This window comes from Catharus ustulatus, chromosome 38 (genome assembly GCF_009819885.2).
Source record: "Catharus ustulatus isolate bCatUst1 chromosome 38, bCatUst1.pri.v2, whole genome shotgun sequence".
NCBI lineage: Eukaryota > Metazoa > Chordata > Aves > Passeriformes > Turdidae > Catharus > Catharus ustulatus.
In genome coordinates, this window is record NC_046258.1 from 577,526 (window position 1) to 596,162 (window position 18,637).

An 18,637-nucleotide genomic window follows, 5' to 3' on the forward strand; every position below is an offset into this window, starting at 1 on the left:
TTTCCCACTAAAAAAATCCCCAATTTTACTCCCCAAAAATCCAATTTTGTCTCTCCTATAATCTCATTTTTTCTCCCCAAAATCCCCAAATTTTCCTTCCCAAAAATCATCAATTTTATCCTAAAAGTCTCAAATTTTACTTCCTAAAAATTCCCATTTTACACCCCAAAATCCCCCAATTTTTCCCCAAAAAATCCTCATTTTTCCCCCTAAAAACCCTCCTTTTTTTTCTCCTAAAATCACATTTTTCTCCCGAAACCCCCCATTTTTGTTTTTTCCCAAAATCATCTTTTTTCCCCCCAAACCCCATATTTTTCATTTTTCCCAAATCCTCATTTTTCTCCCCAAACCCCAGATTTTAATTTTTTTCCCAAAATCTGTTTTTCTCCCCAAACCCCCCATTTTTTCACTTTTCCCAAAATCCCCATTTTTCCCCCCAAACCCCACATTTTTAATTTCCCCCAAACCCCCCATTTTTCCCAAAATTCACATTTTTACAATTTTTCCCCAAAATCCCCATTTTTATAATTTTTCCCCAAAATCCCCATTTTTTAAAATTTTTTCCCAAAATTAATATTTTCATAATTTTTTCCCAAACTCCCCATTTTTACAATTTTTCCCAAAGTCCCCATTTTTATAATTTTTTCCCAAAATCCCCATTTTTATTTTTCCCAAAATCCCCGTTTTTCTCCCCAAAATCCCCATTTTTAATTTTTTCCCAAAATCTCATTTTTGCCCCCAAACCCCACATTTTTCCCAAAATCTCCATTTTTAATTTTCCCCAAAATTTCCATTTTTATTTTCCTCAAAATTCATATTTTTAATTTTTCCCAAAATCCCCATTTTTAATTTTTTTCCCAAAATCCCCAATCTTTCATTTTTCCCAAAATTAATATTTTTAATTTTTCCCAAAATCGCCATTTTTAATTTCCCCCAAACCCCCCATTTTTAATTTTTCCCAAAATTTGTATTTTTACAATTTTTCCCTAAAATCCCCATTTTTATAATTTTTTCCCAAAATTAATATTTTTATTTTTTTCCCAAAATCTCAATTTTTCCCCCCAAACTTCATATTTTTATAATTTTTCCCAAAATTTGTATTTTTACAATTTTTCCCCAAAATCCCCATTTTTACAATTTTCCCCAAAATCCCCATTTTTATAAATTTCCCCAAACCCCACATTTTTAATTTTTCCCAAAATCCCCATTTTTCCCCCAAAATCCAGATTTTAATTTTTTTCCCAAAATCTCATTTTTTCCCCCCAAACTCCATATTTTTATTTTTCCCCAAAATCCCCATTTTTAATTTTTCCCAAAATCCCCATTTTTAATTTTTCCCAAAATCCCCATTTTTCCCCCCAAACCCCACATTTTTTCACAAATCCATAATTTAAATTTTTTCCCAAAATCTCCATTTTTCCCCCCAAACCCCTCATTTCCCCCAAAATCTCCATTTTTATAAATTTTTCCCAAAATCTCCATTTTTAATTTTTTCCCAAAATCCCCATTTTTAATTTTTCCCAAAATTAATATTTTCATAATTTTCCCCCCCAAAACCCCATTTTTATAATTTTTTCCCAAAATTAATACTTTTATAATTTTCCCCAAAATTCCCATTTTTACAATTTTCCCCAAAATCCCCATTTTTATAATTTTCCCCAAAATTCATATTTTTACAATTTTCCCCAAAATCCCCATTTTTACAATTTTTTCCCAAAATCCCCATTTATAATTTTTCCCCAAAATCCCCATTTTTATTTTCCCAAAATTTCCATTTTTAATTTTCCCCAAAATCTCATTTTTTCCCCCAAACCTCGTATTTCTGATTTTTCCCCAAATCCCTATTTTTAATTCTTCCCCAAAATCCTCATTTCTATTTTCCCCAAAATCTCCATTTTTATTCTCCCCAAAATCCCCATTTTTAATTTTTCCCAAAATCCCCACTTTCATTTTTCCCAAAATCTCCATTTTTATTCTCCCCAAAATCCCCATTTTTAATTTTTCCCAAAATCCCCACTTTCATTTTTCCCAAAATCTCCATTTTTATTCTCCCCAAAATCCCCATTTTTATTTTCCCCAAAATCCCCATTTCTATTTTTCCCAAAAATCCCCATTTTTAATTTTTCCCAAAATCCCCAATTTTTCATTTTTCCCAAAATTCCCATTTTTTCCCCCAAATCCCCAATTTTTTATTTTCCCCAAAATCTCATTTTTCCCCCCAAATCCCCATATATTTTTAATTTTCCCAAAATCTAATTTTTTCCCCCAAAATCCCCATTTTTAATTTTCCCCAAACCCCCCATATTTTTATAATTTTCCCCAAAATCTCGTTTTTTCCCCCCAAACCCCCAATATTTTTAATTTTCCCAAAATTAATATTTCATAATTTTCCCCAAACCCCATTCTTAATTTTCCCCAAATCCCCATTTTTACAATTTTTCCCAAAATCCCCAATTTTATTTTCCCCAAAATCCCCACATTTTTCATTTTTTCCCCAAATCCCCATTTTTATAATTTTCCCCAAAATCCCCATTTACAATTTTTTCCCAAAATCTCCATTTTTATTTTTCCCAAAATCCCCATTTTCATAATTTTTCCCCAAATCCCCATTTTTATAATTTTCCCCAAACTCCATATTTTTACAATTTTTTCCCAAAATCCCCGTTTTTATAATTTTTCCCCGCACCTCGTGGAAGAAATGCCGCATTTGGTTCATTTTGGTCTTGAACCGTTTGAGCTTCTGGTGAATCCTCTTGTCCTTCTCCAGCTGCGCGATCGTCGCCCACTCGCAGTGCAGGTAGGAACTGGGACAGGTGAGACACACCTGAGCACACCTGGGCACACCTGGGCCAGGTACAGACTCACCTGGGCCACGCCCACCCAGCCAAACCCCGCCCACTCGCAGTGCAGGTACGAGCTGGGACAGGTATGGACTCACCTGAGCCAGGTGAGACTCACCTGAGCACACCTGAGCTCACCTGAGCCAGGTATGAACTCACCTGGGCCAGGTATGAACTCACCTGGACAGGTACAGACACACCTGGGCCACGCCCACCCAGCCAAACCCCGCCCACTCGCAGTGCAGGTACGAGCTGGGACAGGTGAGACACACCTGAGCCAGGTATGGACACACCTGGACAGGTACAGACTCACCTGGGCCACGCCCACTCACCCAAACCCCGCCCACTCGCAGTGCAGGTACGAGCTGGGACAGGTGAGACACACCTGAGCCAGGTATGGACTCACCTGGACAGGTACAGACTCACCTGGGCCACACCCACCCACCCCAAACCCCGCCCACTCGCAGTGCAGGTACGAGCTGGGACAGGTGAGACTCACCTGAGCCAGGTATGGACACACCTGAGCTCACCTGGGCCACACCCACCCACCCAAACCCCGCCCACTCGCAGTGCAGGTAGGAACTGGGACAGGTGAGAGACACCTGAGCCAGGTAAGGACACACCTGGACAGGTATGGACTCACCTGGACAGGTACGGACTCACCTGGGCCACACCCACCCAGCCAAACCCCGCCCACTCGCAGTGCAGGTACGAGCTGGGACAGGTGAGAGACACACCTGAGCCAGGTATGAACTCACCTGGACAGGTACAGACACACCTGGACAGGTATGAACTCACCTGGGCCACGCCCACCCACCCAAACCCCGCCCACTCGCAGTGCAGGTACGAGCTGGGACAGGTACAGACACACCTGAGCTCACCTGGGCACACCTGAGCCAGGTATGGACTCACCTGGACAGGTATGAACTCACCTGGGCCAGGTATGGACACACCTGGACAGGTATGAACTCACCTGGGCCACACCCACCCAGCCAAACCCCGCCCACTCGCAGTGCAGGTACGAGCTGGGACAGGTGAGAGACACACCTGAGCTCACCTGGGCACACCTGGACAGGTATGAACTCACCTGGACCAGGTATGGACTCACCTGGGCTCACCTGGGCCAGGTATGGACTCACCTGGACAGGTACAGACTCACCTGGGCCACACCCACCCACCCAAACCCCGCCCACTCGCAGTGCAGGTACGAGCTGGGACAGGTGAGACACACCTGAGCCATGTAAGGACACACCTGGACAGGTACAGACACACCTGGGCCACGCCCACCCACCCAAACCCCGCCCACTCGCAGTGCAGGTACGAACTGGGACAGGTACAGACACACCTGAGCACACCTGAGCTCACCTGAGCTCACCTGGGCCACGCCCACCCACCCAAACCCCGCCCACTCGCAGTGCAGGTACGAGCTGGGACAGGTGAGACACACCTGAGCCAGGTATGGACTCACCTGGACTCACCTGAGCTCACCTGGGCACACCTGGGCACACCTGAGCTCACCCGGGCCACGCCCACCCAGCCAAACCCCGCCCACTCGCAGTGCAGGTACGAGCTGGGACAGGTGAGACACACCTGAGCCAGGTATGGACTCACCTGGACAGGTATGAACTCACCTGGGCCAGGTATGGACTCACCTGGACAGGTATGGACACACCTGGACAGGTATGAACTCACCTGGACAGGTACAGACACACCTGGACAGGTACAGACTCACCTGGGCCACGCCCACCCACCCAAGCCCCGCCCACTCGCAGTGCAGGTACGAGCTGGGGGCGTGGCCAGGTGACCCCCGAGTGACCCCTGAGTGACCCCTGAGTGACCCCTGAGTGACCCCACTGACCCCCGAGTGACCCCAGACTGACCCCTGAGTGACCCCCGAGTGACCCCCGAGTGACCCCGAGTGACCCCGAGTGACCCCGAGTGACCCCTGAGTGACCCCCGAGTGACCCCGAGTGACCCCTGACTGACCCCGAGTGACCCCTGAGTGACCACTCACTAGTTTTTGTACTTGACGAAGAACTCCTCGGACTCCACCACCTGTCCGGAGGGCAGCTGGGGAGAGAGGACAAATGACCGCTGAGTGACCACTGAGTGACCACTGAGTGACCACTGAGTGACCACCAAGTGACCAGCAGGTGACCACTGATCCCAGAATGACCATCAGGTGACCATCAGGTGACCACCAGGTGACCACACCCCCCAGGCCACCACCAAATGACCACTGACCCCAGGAGACCATCAGGTGACCATCAGGTGACCACCACACCCCCCCAGGTGACCACAGAACCCCCAGATGACCACCAAGTGACCACCACACCCCGTCAGGTGATCCCAGGTGACCACTGACCCCCGGTAACCTCCAGGTGACCAGCAGGTGACCACCAGGTGACCAGCAGGTGACCACAATCCCCAGGTCACCATCAAATGACCACTGACCCCTGGTGACCATCAGGTGACCATGAGGTGACCATCAGGTGACCACTATCAGGTGACCATCAGGTGACCACACCCCCCAGGCCACCACCACATGACCACTGACATCACATGACCACCAGGTCAGGTGACCATCAGGTGACCACTGACTCTAGGTGACCACACCCCCCAGATGACCATCAGGTGACCATCAGGTGACCACACCCTCCAGGCCACCACCACATGACCACTGACTCTGGGTGACCACTAGGTTAGGTGACCACTGACCCCAGGTGTCCACCAGGTGACCACTGACCCCCCAGGTGACCCCCAGACCTCCCCAGACCTCTCCAGATGACCACCAGGTGACCATCAAGTGACCACTGACCCCAGGAGACCACCAGGTGACCACCACACCCCACCAGGTAACCCCCAGACACCCTCAGGTGACCACCAAGTGACCACTGACCCCAGAGGATCCCAGGTGACCCCAGACCCCCCAGGTGACCCCCAGACCCCCCCAGACCCCCTTAGGTGACCCCAGGTGACCACCAGGTGACCACCACACCCCGTCAAGTGATCCCAGGTGACCACTGACCCCAGGAAACCCCCAGGTGACCACCAGGTGACCAGCACGTGAACATCAGGTGACCACAATCCCCAGGTCACCACCAAATGACCACTGACCCCTGCTGACCATCAGGCGACCATCAGGTGACCATCAGGTGACCATCAGGTGACCCAAGGTGACCACACCCCCCAGGCCACCACCACATGACCACTGACATCACGTGACCACCAGATCAGGTGACCATCAGGTGACCACTGAGTCCAGATCACCACCAAATGACCACTAACCCCAGGTGACCACCAGGTGACCTCAGACCCAACCAGGTGACCACCAGGTGACCCCCAGATAACCACCAGGTGACCACACCCCCCAGATGACCACCAGACCCCCCCAGATGACCCCCACACCCCCCTCGGTGACCTGAGATGACCCCAGATGACCACCAGGTAACCCCCAGGTGACCCCAGGCCTTCCCAGGTCACCACCAAATGACCACTGACCCCAGGAGACCATCAGGTGACCATTAGGTGACCACCACACCCCCCCAGGTGACCCCCAGACCCCCCCAGATGAGCCCCACACCCCCCTCGGTGACCTGAGATGACCCCAGATGACCCCCAGGTAACCCCCAGATGACCACAGCCCCCAGGCCACCACCAAATGACCACTAACCCCAGGAGACCCCCAGGTGACCAGCAGGTGACCCCACACCCCTCAGATGACCATCAGGTGACCCCAGACCCCGCCAGGTGACCCCAGATCCCCCCAAATGACCATGAGGTGACCCTCAGTTGACCACTGACCCCAGGCCACCACCAAATGACCACTAACCCCAGGAGACCCCCAGGTGACCACCAGGTGACCCCACACGCCTCAGATGACCATCAGGTGACCCCAGACCCCGCCAGGTGACCCCAGATCCCCCCAAATGACCATGAGGTGACCCTCAGTTGACCACTGACCCCAGGCCACCACCAAATGACCACTAACCCCAGGAGACCCCCCAGGTGACGCCCAGGTGACCACCAGGTGACCACTGACCCCAAGAGACCACCAGGTGACCCCAGGCCTTCCCAGGTCACCACCAAATGACCACTAACCCCAGGAGACCCCCAGCTGACCACCAGGTGACCCCACACCCCTCAGATGACCATCAGGTGACTCCAGACCTCCCCAGATGACCACCAAGTGACCACACCCCCCCAGGTCACCACCAAATGACCACTAACCCCAGGAGACCCCCAGGTGACCCCCAGGTGACCACCGACCCCAGGTCACCACCAAATGACCACTAACCCCAGGTAACCCCAGGTGACCCTAGATGACCCCAGCTGACCCCAGGTGACCCCAGCTGACCCCAGGTGACCCCAGCTGACCCCAGCTGACCACCAGGTGACCCCAGACCCCTCCCTGGTGACCCCAGGTGACCACACCCCCCAGGTGACCCCAGGTGACCCCAGCTGACCCCCAGGTGACCGCTGCCCTCACCTCCTTCTTGACCACGCGCATGGACAGCACCTTGTCCACGATGGCGGCGTCCTCCTCGCTCGGGTTCTCCTGCCGAGGAGGAGGAGGAGGGTGAGGAGGAAGGCTCAGGGTGAGGAGGAGGAGGAGGAGGAAGGCCAAGGGATGGAGAAAACGATGAAGATGATGATGAGGGTGATGAAGATGAAGGTGATGAAGATGATGATGGCGACGCAAATGCAAATGAGGAAGATGATGGACAAGGTGATGAAGACGATGAAGATGAAGACGATGAAAACGATGACAGTGATGAAGATGAGGATGACAAAATGAGGAAGGTCACTGGGATCGAGAAGATGAAGGTGATGAAGGTGATGAGGATGAAGGTGATGAAGATGAGGATGATGAAGAAGATGATGAAGGTCACACAGACCAAGAAGGTGACGATGACGATGATGAAGATGAAGGTCACGAAGATGACGGCGATGCAAACGGAAATGAGGAAGACGATGGAGAAGGAGATGAAGATGATGAAGATAAAGATGATGAAGATGATGAGGATGAAGGTGATGAAGATGAGAAACACAAGATGATGAAGGTCACAGGGATTGAGAGTGATGATGATGAAGGTGATGAAGACGATGGCGACGCAAATGGAAATGAGCAAGATGATGGACAAAGAGATGAAGATGATGAAGATGATGAGATTGATGAAGGTGATGAAGATGAGGATGACGAAGAAGATGATGAAGGTCACAGGGATCAAGAAGGTGATGAAGATGAAGATGATGAAGATGATGATGATGAAGGTGATGAAGGCCACTCACCACAAAGAACTGCACGGACGGCAGCAGCAGCGCGTCGCCGTCCGGCTCGGACGATGAAGATGATGAAGATGATGAAGGTCAGAATGATAAAGATGAGGATGAAGATGAAGGTGAGGATGATGACGATGATGATGAAGGTGGGGATGAAGGTCAGGATGATGAAGACAAAGGTGAGGATGATGATAAAGGATTGAGAATGGAGATGATGAAGATGAGGATGATGAAGATGAAGATAAAGGATTGAGAATGAAGATGATGAAGATGATAAAGATGAAGATGAAGATGATGAAGATGAAGTTGAGGATGATGACGATGAAGATGAGGGTGAGGATGAAGGTCAAGATGATGAAGACAAAGGTGAGGATGACGACAAAGGATTGAGAATGGAGATGATGAAGATGAGGATGATGAAGATGATGATAAAGGATTGAGAACAAAAATGAAGATGATGAAGATGAGGATGAAGATGATGAAGGTGATGAAGGTGATGAAGGTGAGGATGATGATGGTGATGAAGATGAGGATGAAGGTCAGGATGATGAAGATAAAGGTGAGGATAAAGGATTGAAAATGGAGATGATGAAGACGAAGATGACGAAGATGATGATGAAGATGAAGATAAGGATGAAGATGAAGATGATGATGATAAAGATAAGGATGAAGATGAAGATGATGAAGATGATGATGAAGGTGACGAAGGCCACTCACCACAAAGAACTGCACCGAGGGCAGCAGCAGCGCGTCGCCGTCCGGCTCGGACGATGAAGATGATGAAGATGAAGATGACGATAAAGATGAAGATGATAAAGATAAGGATGAAGATGAAGATGAAGGTGATGAAGATGATGAGGAGGATGATGAAGGCCACTCACCACAAAGAACTGCACCGAGGGCAGCGGCAGCGCGTCGCCGTCCGGCTCGGATGATGAAGATGATGAAGATGAAGATGACGATAAAGGATTGAAGATGAAGATAAGGATGAAGATGATGATGAAGATGATGATGATGAAGATGACGAAGGTGATGAAGGCCACTCACCACAAAGAACTGCACCGAGGGCAGCAGCAGCGCGTCGCCGTCCGGCTCGGACGATGAGGAAGATGAAGATGATGAAGATGACAATAAAGATGAAGATGACGATAAAGATAAGGACGAAGATGAAGATGATGATGATGAAGATGATGATGATAAAGGATTAAGGATGATGATGAAGATGATGATGATGAAGGTGATGAAGGCCACTCACCACAAAGAACTGCACGGACGGCAGCAGCAGCGCGTCGCCGTCCGGCTCGGATGATGAAGATGATGAAGATGAAGATGATGATAAAGATGAGGATGATGAAGATAACGATGACGATAAAGAATTGAGAATGAAGATGAGGATGATGACGATGATGATGAAGCTGAGGATGAAGGTCAGCATGACGAAGACAAAGGTGAGGATGATGATAAAGGATTGAGGATGGAGATGATGAAGATGATGATGATGAGAATGATGATAAAGGATTGAGAACGAAGATGAAGATGATAAAGATGAGGATGAAGATGAAGATGAAGGTGAGGATGATGATGATGATGAAGGTGAGGACGAAGGTCAGGATGACGAAGACAAAGGTGAGGATGATGATAAAGAATTGAGGATGGAGATTATGAAGATGACGAAGATGAAGATAACGATGAAGATAACGATGAAGATAAGGATGAAAATGAAGATGATGATGAAGATGATGATGAAGATAAAGACGATGATGAAGATGATGACGAAGGCCACTCACCACAAAGAACTGCACCGAGGGCAGCAGCAGCGCGTCGCCGTCCGGCTCGGATGATGAAGATGAAGATGAAGATGATGATAAAGATGAAGATGATGATAAAGGATTGAAGATGAAGATAAGGATGATGATGATGATGAAGATGACGATGATGAGGATGACGAAGGCCACTCACCACAAAGAACTGCACGGAGGGCAGCAGCAGCGCGTCGCCGTCCGGCTCGGATGATGAAGATGATGAAGATGAAGATGATGATAAAGGATTGAAGATGAAGATAAGGATGATGATGAAGATGATGAAGATGATGAAGATGAAGGCCACTCACCACAAAGAACTGCACGGACGGCAGCAGCAGCGCGTCGCCGTCCGGCTCGGACGATGAAGATGAAGATGAAGATGATGAAGATGATAAAGCATTGAAGATGAAGATGATGAAGATGATGAAGATGATGAAGATGATGATGAAGATGATGAGGAAGATGATGAAGGTGATGATGAAGGCCACTCACCACAAAGAACTGCACCGAGGGCAGCAGCAGCGCGTCGCCGTCCGGCTCGGCCGGGCTGGGCTGCGGCCGCTCCGGCCCCGGGGGCCCCTCCGGCCGCTCGGGCCCCTCCGGCCGCGCCGGCCCCGTCACGTCCAGCTCCTCGTCCTCCTCGTCGTCCGTCAGCTTGATGTCCAGGTCCTCCGTGTACTTCTTGCGCTTCACCTGCCGGTTCGAGCGCCGCTTCTGGGGGGGGGGAGACACACCTGAGCACACCTGGGCACACCTGGGAACTCACCTGGGCACACCTGAGCACACCTAGATACACACACCCACACCTGGACACACGCACACCTCACCTGGGCACACCTGAGCACACCTGGACACACCTGGACACACCTGGACACATCTCACCTGGGCACACCCACACCTCACACACCTGGACACAGCCACAGCTGGACACACCTGAGCACCTGAGCTCACCTGGGCACACCTGAGCACACCTGGGCACACCTGGGAACTCACCTGGGTACACCTGGGCACACACACACACACACACACACTTCTTGCGCTTCACCTGCCGGTTCGAGCGCCGCTTCTGGGACAGGTGAGACAGGTGAGACAGGTGGGACAGGTGAGGCACACCTGAGCACACCTGGGCACACCTGAGCACACCTGAGCTCACCTGGGAACTCACCTGAACACACACACCTTGACACAGCCACACCTGGACACACACACACGTCACCTGGGCACACCTGACAGCTCACCTGGGCACACCTGGGCACACCTGAGCACACCTGGACACACCTGAGCACACCTGGGCACACCTGGGCACACCTGGACACACCTGAGCTCACCTGGGCACACCTGGGCACACCTGAGCTCACCTGGGCACACCTGGGCACACACACACACACACACACACACACACTTCTTGCGCTTCACCTGGTGGTTCGAGCGCCGCTTCTGGGACAGGTGAGACACACCTGAGCACACCTGGACACACCTGAGCACACCTGGACACACCTGAGCTCACCTGGGCACACACACAGCTCACCTGGACACACCTCAGAACACCTGAGCTCACCTGAGCACACCTGGACACACCTGGGCACACACACACACACTTCTTGCGCTTCACCTGGCGGTTGGACCGCCGCTTCTGGGACAGGTGAGACAGGTGAGACACACCTGAGCACACCTGAGCACACCTGAGAGCTCACCTGGGCACACCTGAGCACACCTGGGCACACCTGGGCACACACACACACACACACTTCTTGCGCTTCACCTGGCGGTTCGAGCGCCGCTTCTGGGACAGGTGAGACACACCTGAGCACACCTGAGCACACCTGGGCACACCTGAGCACACCTGGGCACACCTAGAGCTCACCTAGATACACACACCCACACCTGGGCACACCTGGGAACTCACCTTGGCACACCTGGACACACCCACAGCTCACCTAGATACACACACCTCACCTGGGCACACCTGAGCACACCTGGACACACCTGAGACACACCTGGGCACACCTGGACACACCTGGACACACACACACACACACACACACACTTCCTGCGCTTCACCTGGCGGTTCGAGCGCCGCTTCTGGGACAGGTGAGACAGGTGAGACACACCTGAGCACACCTGGGCACTCACCTGGGCACTCACCTGGGCACACCTGAGCTCACTTGGGCACACCTGGACACACCTGAGACACACCTGGGCACACCTGAGCACACCTGGGCACACCTGGGCACACCTGGACACACCTGAGCACACCTGAGCACACCTGGACACACCTGGGCACACACACACACACACACACACACACACTTCTTGCGCTTCACCTGGCGGTTCGACCGCCGCTTCTGGGACAGGTGAGACAGGTGAGACAGGTGAGACAGGTGAGACAAGTGAGACGCACCTGAGCACACCTGGGAACTCACCTGGGCACACCTGGGCACACCCACAGCTCACCTGGACACACCTGAGCTCACCTGAGCTCACCTGGGCACACCTGAGAACACCTGGGCACACCTGGGCACACCTTGACACACACACTCCTCTCCTGCACACACCTGGGCACACCTGACCTCACCTGGGAACTCACCTGGGCACACCTGGGCACACACACACCTCACCTGGACACACCTGAGCACACCTGGGCACACACACACACACTTCTTGCACTTCACCTGGCGGTTGGAGTGCCACTTCTGGGGGGGACAGGTGAGACAGGTGAGACAGGTGAGACACGGACAGGTGAGACAGGTGAGACAGGGACAGGTGAGACAGGTGAGACAGGGACAGGTGAGACAGGGACAGGTGAGACACAGGTGAGACAGGTGAGACAGGGACAGGTGAGACAGGTGAGACATGGACAGGTGAGATGGGACAGGTGAGGGGACACAGGTGAGACAGGTGAGACACGGGTGACACAGGTGAGACAGGTAAGACACAGGTGAGACAGGTCAGACAGGTGAGACAGGTGAGACACAGGTGAGACAGGTGAGACACAGGTGAGACAGGTGAGACACACCTGAGAGCTCACCTGGACACACACACCTGGATAGAGCCTCATCTGACCACACTCAAACCTGACCACACCCACACCACACCTGGGCACACCTGAGAGCTCACCTGGGCACACACTCAAACCTGACCACACCCACACCTGACCACACCCATCTCACCTTGCTTCACCCATCTCACCTGGGCACATCCACACCTGCATACAGCCACACCTGGGCACACCTGAGAACTCACCTGACCACACCCACCTCACCTGGACACACCCACACCACACCTGACCACACCCACCTCACCTGGACACACCCACACCTGCCCCAGGTGCGCTCACCTGCCCTGGTGACCTCCCACCCCCGTCACCTGTCTCAGGTAACCCCACACCCCCCTCACCTGTCCCAGGTGCGCTCACCTGTCTGAGATGACCCCACCCGCCCCCCTCACCTGCCCAGGTAATCCCACCCCCCTCACCTGTCCCAGGTGCGCTCACCTGTCCCCTCCCCACCCCACCCCTCACCTGTCCCAGGTGCGCTCACCTGTCTCAGGTAACCCCTCCCACCCCTCACCTGTCCCAGGTGCGCTCACCTGGACGCCGCCGTCGTCGTCGCGCCGCGGGGACGGCGCCGGCAGCGCCTCCGAGTCGGAATTGTCCGAGCTGGCGTTGCGCTTGCGCTTCTTCCCCACCACGGGGGTGATGGTGCTGCGGACAGAGTGACCACTGAGTGACCACTGACCACTGAGTGACCACTGAGTGACCACAGTGATCCCTGAGTGACCACAGAGTGACCACAGTGCCCACCCTGCTCTCACTGCGCTTGCGCTTCTTCCCCACCACGGGGGTGATGGTGCTGCGGACAGAGTGACCAGTGAGTGACCAGTGAGTGACCACTGACCACTGAGTGACCACAGTGACCCCTGAGTGACCCCTGAGTGACCACAGTGCCCACCCTGCTCTCACTGCGCTTGCGCTTCTTCCCAACTACAGGGGTGATGGTGCTGCGGACAGAGTGACCAGTGAGTGACCACTGACCCCTGAGTGACCACTGAGTGACCACAGTGACCACAGAGTGACCACAGAGTGACCACAGTGCCCACCCTGCTCTCACTGCGCTTGCGCTTCTTCCCCACCACGGGGGTGATGGTGCTGCGGACAGAGTGACCACTGAGTGACCACTGACCCCTGAGTGACCACTGAGTGACCACAGTGATCCCTGAGTGACCCTGAGTGACCACAGTGCCCACCCTGCTCTCACTGCGCTTGCGCTTCTTCCCCACCACGGGGGTGATGGTGCTGCGGACAGAGTGACCACAGAGTGACCACTGAGTGACCAGTGACCAGTGAGTGACTACAGTGATCTCTGAGTGACCACAGAGTGACCACTGAGTGACCACAGTGCCCACCCTGCTCTCACTGCGCTTGCGCTTCTTCCCCACCACGGGGGTGATGGTGCTGCAGAGTGACCAGTGAGTGACCACTGACCACTGAGTGACCACTGAGTGACCACAGTGATCCCTGAGTGACCACTGAGTGACCCTGAGTGACCACAGAGTGCCCCACCCTCACCTGAGCTCCACCCTCACGTGTCCGTGTGCTCACCTGGCCTTGCCACACCCCTTGCTCTTGGCCCCCTGCCCTTTCCTCCGCGTCCTCTCCTCCTTGCTGACCACTGACTGACCAGTGAGTGACCACTGAGTGACTACAGTGACCAGTGAGTGAGCAGTGACCAGAGTGACTACTGAGTGACCCACAATGACCACACTGACCACTGAGTGAACAGTGACCAGAGAGTGACCAGTGAGTGATTAGAGTAACCGGTGACCACTGAGTGACCAGTGAGTGATCACTGACTGACCACAGTGACCAGTGAGCGACCACTGAGTGACTACACTGACCACCGAGTGAACACAGTGACCAGTGAGTGATCAGAGCAACCAGTGACCACTGAGCGACCAGTGAGTGACCACTGAGTGACAACTGAGTGACCACACTGACCACTGAGTGAACACAGTGACCAATGAGTGATCAGAGCAACCAGTGACCACTGAGCGACCACTGAGCGACCAGTGAGTGACCACTGAATGACCCGAGTGACTACAGTGACCAGTGAGTGAGCAGTGACCACTGAGTGACCACTGAGTGACTACAGTGACCACTGAGCGACTAGTGAGTGACTACTGAGTAACCAGTGAGTGCTACTGAGTGACCACAGTGACCAGAGAGTGATCAGTGAGTGAGCAGAGTAACCAGTGACCACTGAGTGACCCCTGAGTGCCACTGAGTGACCAGTCAGTGACCAGTGAGCGACCACTGAGTGACTACACTGACCACTGAGTGAACAGTGACCAGTGAGTGATCAGAGCAACCAGTGACCACTGAATAATCAATGAGTGCCACTGAGTGACCACTGAGTGACTACAGTGACCAGTGAGTGAGCAGTGACCACTGAGTGACCACTGAGTAACCACTGAGTGACCACTGAGTAACCAGTGAGTAAGCAGTGACCACTGAGTGACTACAGTGACCTGTGAGTAAGCAGTGACCACTGAGTAACCAATGAGTGCCACTGAGTGACCACTAAGTGACCACTGAGCGACCACTGAGTGACCCCTGAGTGACTACAGTGACCAGAGTAACCAGTGACCACTGAGTGACCACTGAGTGACTACAGTGACCAGTGAGTGAGCAGTGACCACTGAGTGACCACTGAGTGACTACAGTGACCAGTGAGTGACTAGTGACCACTGAGTGACCACTGAGTGACTACAGTGACCAGTAAGTGACCACAGAGTGACCAACTGACCACTGAGTGACCACAGTGACCACTGACCACTGAGTGACCACTGAGTGACCACAGTGACCAGAGTGACCAGAGTGACCAGAGTGGCCCAGAGTGACCACTGACTCCTGAGTGACCAGTGACTAGTGAGTGACCAGAGACCAGTAACCACTGAGTGACCACTGAGTGACCAGTGACCACAGAGTGACGAGTGAGTGATCAGAGTAACCAGTGACCACTGAGTGACCCCTGAGTGCCACTGAGTGCCCAGCGAGTGACCAGAGTAACCAGTGACCACTGAGCAACCACTGAGTGACCCAGAATGACCACACTGACCACTGAGTGAACAGTGACCACTGAGCGACCACTGAGTGACTACAGTGACCAGAGAGTGAGCAGTGACCACTGAGTGCCACTGAGTGACCAGCGAGTGACCAGAGTGCCCCGCCCTCACCTTTACCTGAGCCCCGCCCTCACCTGTCCGTGTGCTCACCTGGCCTTGCCACGCCCCTTGCTCTTGGCCCCCTGCCCTTTCCTCCTGCTCCTCTCCTCCTTGGCCGCCCGGTCGCCGTTGCCCTTCCTCCTCCTCCTCCTGTCCCCCTCGTCGTCCGGCCGGACGCTGGGCAGCGAGTGACCACAGAGTGCCCCACACCCTCACCTGTCCGTGTGCTCACCTGGCCTGGCCACGCCCCTTGCTCTTTGTCCCCTGCCCTTTCCTCCGCGTCCTCTGCTCCTTGCTGACCACTAACTGACCACTGAGTCACCAGTGAGCGACCCTGAGTGACCACTAACCCCTGAGTGACCACAGTGACCAGAGAGTGACCAGAGTGACCACTGAGTGACCACTTAGTGCCACTGAGTGACCATAGAGTGATCAACTGACCACTGAGTGACCATAGAGTGACCACTGACCCCTGAGTGACCAGTGACCAGTGAGTGACCACTGAGTGACTAGTGAGTGAACAGTGACCAGAGAGTGACCAGTGAGTAACCAGAGTAACCAGTGACCACTGAGTAACTAGTGAGTGCCACTGAGTGACCACTGAGTAACCACTGAGCAGCCACTGAGTGACCACTGTGTGCTCCACCCTCACCTTTACCTGAGCCCCGCCCTCACCTTTACCTGCACCACGCCCTTACCTGGCCTTGCCACGCCCCTTGCTCTTTGTCCCCTGCCCTTTCCTCCTGCTCCTCTCCTCCTTGGCCGCCCTGTCGCCGTTGCCCTTCCTCCTCCTCCTCCTGTCCCCCTCGTCGTCCGGCCGGACGCTGGGCAGCGAGTGACCACAGAGTGCCCCACACCCTCACCTGTCCGTGTGCTCACCTGGCCTGGCCACGCCCCTTGCCCTTTCCCCCTCTGTGTTCTCTCCTCCTTGCTGACCACTAACTGACCACTGAGTGACCACAGTGACCAGAATAACCAGTAACCACTGAGTGACCCCTGAGTGACTACAGTGACCAGTTACTGAGCAGTGACCACTGAGCGACCACTGAGTGACCCAGAATGACCACACTGACCACTAAGTGAGCAGTGACCACTGAGTGCCACTGAGCGACTACAGTGACCAGTGAGTGAGCAGTGACCACTGAGTGACCCCTGAGTGACTACAGTGACCAGTGAGTGAGCAGTGACCACTGAGCGACCACTGAGCAACCAGTAAGTGATCACAGAGTGACCAACTGACCACTGAGTGACCACAGTGACCACTGACCACTGAGTGACCACTGAGTGACCACAGTGACCAGAGTGACCAGAGTGGCCCGGAGTGACCACTGACTCCTGAGTGACCAGTGACTAGTGAGTGACCAGAGACCAGTAACCACTGAGTGACCACTGAGTGACCAGTGACCACAGAGTGACGAGTGAGTGATCAGAGTAACCAGTGACCACTGAGTGACCCCTGAGTGCCACTGAGTGCCCAGCGAGTGACCAGAGTAACCAGTGACCACTGAGCAACCACTGAGTGACCCAGAATGACCACACTGACCACTGAGTGAACAGTGACCAGAGAGTGATCAGTGAGAGACCAGAGTAACCAGTGACCACTGAGTGACCACAGTGACCAGAGTAACCGGTGACCAGAGAGTGACCAGTGAGTGATTAGAGTAACCAGAGCGACCAGAGAGTGACCAGTGAGTGACCAGAGTAACCAGTGACCACTGAGTGCCACTGAGTGACCACTAAGTGACGAGTGAGTGACAACTGAGTGACTACAGTGACCAGTGACTGAGCAGTGACCAGTGAGTGATAACTGAGTGACCAGTGACCACTGACTGCCCACTGAGTGACCCCTCAGTGCCCCGCCCCCACCTTTACCTGCGCCACGCCCTTACCTGGCCTTGCCACGCCCCTTGCTCTTGGCCCCCTGCCCTTTCCTCCTGCTCCTCTCCTCCTTGGCCGCCCTGTCGCCGTTGCCCTTCCTCCTCCTCCTCCTGTCCCCCTCATCGTCCGGCCGGACGCTGGGCAGCGAGTGACCCCAGAGTGCCCCACACCCTCACCTGTCCGTGTGCTCACCTGGCCTGGCCACGCCCTTTGCCCTTTGCTCCCTGCCCCTTCCTCTGCGTCCTCTCCTCCTTGCTGATCACTAACTGACCAGTTACCACTGAGTGACCACTGACCCCTGAGTGACTACAGTGACCACTGAGTGAGCAGCAACCACTGAGTGACCCCTGAGTGACTACAGTGACCAGTGAGTGACCAGTGACCACTGAGTGACCACTGAGTGACCCAAAACGACCACACTGACCACTGAGTTAACAGTGACCAGAGAGTGACCAGTGAGTAACCAGAGTAACCAGTGACCACTGAGTGACCCCTGAGTGCCACTGAGCAACCAGTCAGTGACCAGTGAGTGACCACTGAGTGACTACAGTGACCAGTGACCACTGAGTGACCACTGAGTAACCAGTGAGTGACTACAGTGACCAGTGAGTG

The 18,637-nt window shown here is 53.4% G+C and overlaps 1 protein-coding gene across 1 annotated transcript in view; it reads right to left on the minus strand.

Moving 5' to 3' along the window:
* The window catches only part of CHD8 (chromodomain helicase DNA binding protein 8), a gene marked incomplete at its 3' end in the record, with an annotated part of 85,815 nt that overhangs the window by 57,109 nt on the left and 10,069 nt on the right, over nt 1-18,637 (minus strand). Inside the window, exons 4-8 of the mRNA XM_033084351.1 lie at nt 13,514-13,628; nt 10,418-10,639; nt 7,330-7,398; nt 4,855-4,910; nt 2,687-2,804 (exon numbers count right to left, since the gene is read on the minus strand). Of these exons, the coding sequence (XP_032940242.1) occupies nt 2,687-2,804; nt 4,855-4,910; nt 7,330-7,398; nt 10,418-10,639; nt 13,514-13,628 (580 nt within the window). The remainder of the gene's footprint in view (nt 1-2,686; nt 2,805-4,854; nt 4,911-7,329; nt 7,399-10,417; nt 10,640-13,513; nt 13,629-18,637) is intronic.